Source organism: Sinohyriopsis cumingii, chromosome 7 (genome assembly GCF_028554795.1).
Source record: "Sinohyriopsis cumingii isolate HCF-2022 chromosome 7, ASM2855479v2, whole genome shotgun sequence".
Classification (NCBI taxonomy): Eukaryota; Metazoa; Mollusca; class Bivalvia; order Unionida; family Unionidae; genus Sinohyriopsis; species Sinohyriopsis cumingii.
Window position 1 is genome coordinate 65,902,080 of NC_142967.1, and position 7,288 is coordinate 65,909,367.

Genomic DNA, 7,288 nt, shown 5'->3' on the forward strand with positions numbered 1-7,288 from the left:
AGACAGGTAGCCTCCACATTGTTTGATACTATTTTTCATCTGATTCATTTATTATATAATCTTTCTATGTGGATTTCCTCTGTCATTTAAACATGTACCTTGATTATTACCTAAAAGAGTTCCTAACGGAAATATTTAAGTGTGTTTTTGTCTTTTCGATATTGCATGGAGCTATTATAAACAAAACTATTGCATTACTTGTGTCTGTTTCTATATATATTCTAAAATGGCAGATGATGAATGTTAAATTTGCAGGAAAAATACTAAAAGTATCCCAGGTTGCTCTTGCCTTGGACATGCTTCTGAGTTTCGTCCTGGTTGGCCAGTACAGCCTTTTTAAAGTCTTCATCTAAAGAAATATGAATAACATATTATGAGAACAATGGCTCTTACTTCTACTGAGAATTTTAACTTCTTTCAACTTCGTACAATGAAATTATAATAAGATTAAAGTTTACGTCTATTTGAATATTTTTTAATCACATCCTGATGAAATGAGTAATATTAACACACACATGTATAAACATACCTAAGCTGTACATACCTGGTCATGCATGGTTATTTTTAGTTACTTACATTACTAATGGACACTATGTCTTGTTTCTTAGATTTTAAAATATTGCACACATGACATCACGATGTACAGAAATGGGCAATAAATATTATGAAACTTTGGAATGTACATTTTCCTAAGAGTCCTAATTTCTTACAAAGGGTTTAGAAGATTATTATTTACATTTACTCGAAGACATGCGTCACATCTAGATGAAATAAAGAATATACACATACAGTATGTCGAAGCATATCGAAGCTGTTTGTTTCTAGAAATGTATGACTATTTTTAGTTGAATTCCTTTTTTGATGAATAATTTTTCTTTGTTTTGAAAACAATTCCGTCAGGGAGAGCAGAAGAGAACAATGGTTGTTTCCCTTGCAAAACTTTCCCTTGCGCGTGGACACTATCCATAACTGAGACAACCGGACCGAGATAAGACAAGTAAGGTTAGTAAACCAGTTATATTTCTTCTTTACATGGGTGATAATATAAATCACGCGTCAATTTCTAATTCTGAATGCATGAGAATTATTAATAAACATTTTCTATCCTGATGTGGGGAAGTATATGGTTAAAATACTGTGGAGAAAAATACTTAAATTAACAGAATTGTGCAATCAATTTGACAAAATTATAACTGAACTTAATTGGACAAAACTACATTTATGAAACAACTGAATGGAATTGTAAACATGTATATATTTTTATGCTCGACAGAGACAATAAACGTGTATAAATAAAATACCTGCATTGCTAACATTTGCTCATATTATTTCACTCATTTATGCACAGGAATGAGAGTGAACACCTGGCAAAGAAGGTGTTAAAAACTGGGTTTAACTAGCTATTTTTGCACCTAAAAGTGCAACTCCTGAAGAATCAAATTGTTTTATTTAAACGTCAAGCCAATGTATTGATTGTAGTGGTTTAATACTTCAATTTATTTTGCCTCGTGAAAAATACGGTATCATACTGCATATCATTGTATATGTAATGTTTGTTTGCTCAGCTTTGTAATGTCTAGTTATCAAATGGACACGCTTAAAAGTAATCGGGTGTTTTATTGATCTGTAATCGTTGAGCATTCCTGAGCTAGGGAAATATGGACTGGTTTTCTTTAATTGATCTATAATTTCCATTAATACACTTAAAATACAAGCATACATACATTTCACAGTGACCAAAAGCAAGCGCTAAAATGTCGCAAAGTTCAAGACTGCGTTCAGATTGTTGATTTATTCAGTGAACTCAAGCTTAACAAGTGCATCTATTCCAGCTGAATGTGCAAGTCGACGTCGTTGGTCGTCTGCATGCAGTATCGAGTCTTTTAAAAAGAAACGTCTGCGTGCAGCGCTAAATGTATAGGTGGTTTCTTATTGTCACCTCGAAATTCTATATATCAATAAGTATTGAAAAAGTTCAAGCTGTTTCCATGTAAAGATAAAGATTAGTAGTCGCTGTTAAAGGAAGTTTTAAATTAAGAGCTACACATTGGGAATTATCGATCACGATAAAATTAAAACAATATTTATTTAAAGTACGAAAATATCTTGGACTGCTTTCAACTTAACGAGTATCAATAAAAATCAACCTTTTGCCCTTCTGATGAAGAGAGATGATTCAGTTTTGTGAACATAAATTGAAAACCATTTCTGATTTATGTACAATGTAAAATGTCTCATTTTTAATAGATTTTTCAAGGTCTCACCGTTTTTGTACCGCTTCTGCATCTCCTCCTTCAAGCGTTTAACTTCTCTATCTAAACCTGTCGGCAGAGGGTCATTTATCTCCCTGTGCATGAGCTCTTGGAGCTCTGTACATGACATTCTTCCTGCTGGCAATGACTGTACAAGGCGTTGGTATATAGTCGTTAAATTGCTCACTTCATTGTTGTATGTCCCATTACTTATCAAAGCTGAGCTAACGTGCCCAAAGAATTTGTTCCTAATAAGTCTGATTCTGGTAACGTCTGCTTGGTAGGTCTGGTGATTCTGGGGATCATTCCAAACAGAATCATGCGGTGTTATTTGGGTGTCCAGATTTCTGAAAAGCAAACACAGCAATGTTATGTCTAAGTCCTCGATAACGGGAGCTCCACCGCTCGAAGGATATAACAAATCGAACTGCTCCTTCCTGAGAGTATTTGGTAGAAGCCTAGCTAAATGTTGTTTATGAAGGGCAAGGTAACCCGCGAGAGTACTGGTGCCAACACACTTTTCCAAGAACACTTCTCGCAGAACTTTAGCTCCAATATCCTGCAAAATGCCACAAAATCTGCAAAAGTTTTCCTTCTCCGTCATTCTGAGGCCTGGTTGCCCTTGCGACGAATCAAATTAAGGTAAAGCGTCATCAAATGACCCTGAAATCGGAAAAATAAACTTAATATAGACATTTTAAATTAACATATGAAAGAATAATAAGGAAAAGATGAAAATCCAAAATGAAATATTTTTGTTCTTATAACGTTTTAAATTTTATTTTTGCGGTCAACATAAAAATGCAAATTACCCCGAGATGTTGATATTTCTTTTCAACATATCGCAGATATTTCATTTACTAATTAATGATTTAATTTCTTTATATATTTGAAATATGCATGCTGCGTTCTGATCAAAACCTACATTTTAATCTATGGGTAACATAAGTAAGCACGTCACAACTTACGTCTATGTGTATGACGTCTGTACTCCACTGACGGGTACTTGCTGATCACAAGAAACGACGCACCGTTTCATTTTGCAATAAACATTACTGATGTGCTCATTAGCCAGGCACAATGTGTATACTGGTGCAGTTCACAAAATCTACTATGACATATAGCTTTCTGTTCGGTCTAGTCTACCCAATACAATCAGAGTGAGCGTTAGTATAATACACGTATTGCCATCATCTTTGGAATGCAATGTGCAAATAAAGTTGTTCGCTGACACGAATTATCTTTTCGCTGGCAACAGTCTTTTTGGGATTCTATACGTTTGCCACAACAACTTCATTTACAGCCGATAACCTGTTTTATCCTTTCTAAGCAAGGTAGCTATCTTATATCTGGTTTTGCATTAACCTTCATCTGACTGGGATATGGTAATATAGACGTCAAGTTGACATTTTCTGCTTTAGTAATGTAAGCGTTGCCACATTCTATACTCACCTAACGAATGATAGAACTAAAGAAATATGACTATTCTCTCATCTGTACAAAAATAGAAGACCACGCACACATACACAAAAACACACAAACACGCATGCCTTTGCGGGATATATAATTTTATACATTGTTACTTTTAAAAGCTTGTTTAACATATGTCGTTTTTATAAATCAGAATTAATAATTTAAATTTAAAAAATTAATGATATCATTCATATTCTCGTCTCTTTTCAATCATTGTATCGCTAAAATGTGTTAGATGAAACATACTTTACCAATGAAATGAAATGTAATTGCTGATTTCAATGTTTTATGACAGATGCTATATTTTACAGAATTCATTCATTTAATTAAGAAGATAGAGATAAATCTGATGATGTATCATAACTCAAAAGTAGATGCAGAACTTCATTATGAAAGCTGCTTTACACTCGCAACATTTTTTTAAATGGCACGCATGATTTGTACCTCTCCTAATGAAGAACAATGATTAAGATTTTGAAAGATTCCGAGTTGCATCCCTTAGAATGTATACAAGAATCATAATAAAGGAATCGTAAAAGAAACCCCGACAGTCAGCCGGACAATATAAAATGAAAAGCCACCAGTAATACGGTCAGAATGAAACATTAACTGTTCACATCAAACCATTAAGTAATTGGAGTTTAGACACAATCGAAACTACAATGATCTGTTTACAGTGCATGTTTACAACCTCATTTTAAAACTCTGCACGTCACTGTGTGCAACAAGTCCTATTGTTCAGTCCCCAAAATTGGGTTTTCCAAAAACTTAAAATAAGTTGAACTTAACGATCAGATTCAATTTTGGTGGTAAGGCGATTATTTTACTCATTCATGAGCTACAAAGAACACGTTCTTCATCTTATTAAAACATCGTTTCGTAGACTTCTTGGTCTTATTAAAACATCGTGTTTAAGGCTTGAAAGGTCTCTGCATTTATCATATCAACTTACAAGTTTTCTAATACGAAAGGACTATACCTTTGTTAACCCACAATTTTTCTGACGAGACCATTTTTCACTAACACGATTTAGCCGCCTGTCTGAGATAAGACATGTAAGGTTAGTAAATCAGTTACAACCACGCTTCAATTTCTAATTTGGAATGCCTAAGAATTATTAATAAACACTTTCTATCCTAACGTGGGGCGGTATATGGTTAGAATACTGGTTGAGAAAAATATTTACATTAACAAAACTGTAATCAATTTGACAAAACGATAACCGACTTAATTAGATTGAATTTCATTTATGAAAGGACTGAATGAAATTAACAACATGTATATATGTTATCCTCGTCAGAGACAATGAACGTGTGTCAATAAACTATATACAGTGCTCACATTGCTCATGTTATTTCACTCATTTCTGCTCAGACATTTCAACCGCTAAATGGTAGTAAAAGTCAGTAAAACTTTACCTTTTAACTCATTATAGATCAATACAAATCAAAATCATATAAATGACAGCACTAAAACCTTTACAAACGATCCTCAAATTGTTAAAAATGAATGGAAAAGTAGACTATGACCAGAGCTTTTTTCGCAAAATTTCTCACTTTCTTAATTATCTAGCTGGTGCCCGTACAAAGTTAGTCCTAGCTACAGAGTAGCCCATAACAAATGTGACTTTTAGCGTGATCAAAAACCCAACAGCACAAAGTATTTCTGTACAAAACTGTACCACTAGGTCCAGTAAAAGGCTGACATGCATTCATGAAGACTTTGTTAATAAGAATGGCAATTTTGTGAAAGAGCTTATCCACACCTTCAGTATTTAAAACTGTACTCCATGGTCCAGCTCTCGAAACTTTTAGTGCTGTCGAAAATGGATATTGGGTGTCAATACAGATTATTTTTTTTCTATACAAGTGAAGCCAGAAAAACAAATCTTCTTCCACGGAGATATCCAAATATTCAAATCATTGTCAAAGGTGTTTTGGGCGTCTGTTAATTGATGGACGAAGAACAGACCAAATATATGCACTTGATCTCTGGATACGTACCATAGACTTAGACATATCCTTTGCAAACACTTGGAGCACGTTTTTTTTTTTTCGTTTATTCCTTAAGGAATAACTTAACGAAATGAAATGTCATTTTGAATATGACTTCACAAGAGTACATTTTCGGATATGCGCACTTTGGCGGACATATAGATAATAGGTGGCCATTTATGTACGTCTGTCTGCGTATCAGCTTAAGTATCTGGAAGTTTTTTGTCATGCTTTCTTTGTAACTCGACCTATATCAGAACTGGTCTGGAGATTGAAGATATACTGAATAATTTTTTTACAGCGTTGAACAGACGCCCACAAATATCGTAGACATAGTCCTGACGGGAGAAAGGAGAGTTAGTGGGGAAGGGTTGAATGGATGACTTTATAAACCTCCAACCTGAATTTCATCCACACAAACTAAATGTGATACTATTTGGTATGATGTTTTACAATCGTGAACACCCGGCAAAGGAGGTGTTGGAAAATGGGTTTACTACCAAAGTGCAACTCTAGAAGCATCGAATAGTTTAGTTTAAATGTCAAGCCAATGTATTAATTGTAGTGGTTTAATACGTCAATTTATTTTGCCTCGTGAAAAATATGGCATTACACTGTATATCATTGTATAATTGATGTAAAACAATTAAATCTATTGTTTGTTTAGTTTTGTAATGTCTATTTAATGGACACACTTAAAAGTAATCGGGTGTTTCATTGATCCATAACTGTTGAGCATTCCTGAGCTAGAGAAATATGGACTGGCTTTCTTTAATTGATCTATAATTTCCATTATTACACTTAAAATACAAGCATGCATACATTTCACAGTGACCAAAAAGCAAACGCTGAAATGTCGCAAAGTTCAAGACTGCGTTCAGATTGCTTTGATTTATTCAGTGAACTCAAGCTTAACAAGTGCATCTATTCCAGCTGAATGTGCAAGTCGACGTCGTTGGTCGTCTGCATGCAGTATCGAGTCTTTAAAACAAAAGTCTGCGTGCAGCACTAAATGTGTATGTGGTTTCTTATTGTCACCTCGAAATTCTATATATCAATAAGCATTGAAAAAGTTCAAGCTGTTTCCATGTAAAGATAAAGATTAGTAGTCGCTGTTAAAGGAAGTTTTAAATTAAGAGCTACACATTGGGAATTATCGATCACGATAAAATTAAAACAATATTTATTTAAAGTACGAAAATATCTTGGACTGCTTTCAACTTAACGAGTATCAATAAAAATCAACCTTTTGCCCTTCTGATGAAGAGAGATGACTCAGTTTTGTGAACATAAATTGAAGACCATTTCTGATTTATGTACAATGTAAAATGTCTCATTTTTAATAGATTTTTCAAGGTCTCACCGTTTCGGTACAGATCCTGTAACTCCTCTTTCAAGCGTTTAACTTCTCTATCCAACCCTATCGGCAGAGGGTCATTTATCTCCCTATGTATGAGCTCTTGGAGCTCTGTATATGACATTCTTCCTGCTGGCAATGACTGTACAATGCGTTGGTATATAGTCGTTAAAGTACTCACTTCATTGTTGTATGTCCCATTACTTATCAAA

At 34.2% G+C, this 7,288-nt stretch overlaps 1 protein-coding gene across 1 annotated transcript in view; it reads right to left on the reverse strand.

Moving 5' to 3' along the window:
• LOC149795426 (uncharacterized) overlaps positions 1–7,200 on the reverse strand; it is a 47,530-nt gene extending 40,330 nt beyond the window's left edge. The window contains exons 1-3 of the mRNA XM_089963798.1: positions 7,083–7,200; positions 2,265–2,915; positions 290–349 (exon numbers count right to left, since the gene is read on the reverse strand). Coding sequence (XP_089819924.1) covers positions 290–349; positions 2,265–2,856 — 652 coding nt within the window. The 5' untranslated portion in view covers positions 2,857–2,915; positions 7,083–7,200. The remainder of the gene's footprint in view (positions 1–289; positions 350–2,264; positions 2,916–7,082) is intronic.
• Between the last annotated feature and the right edge of the window lie 88 nt (positions 7,201–7,288).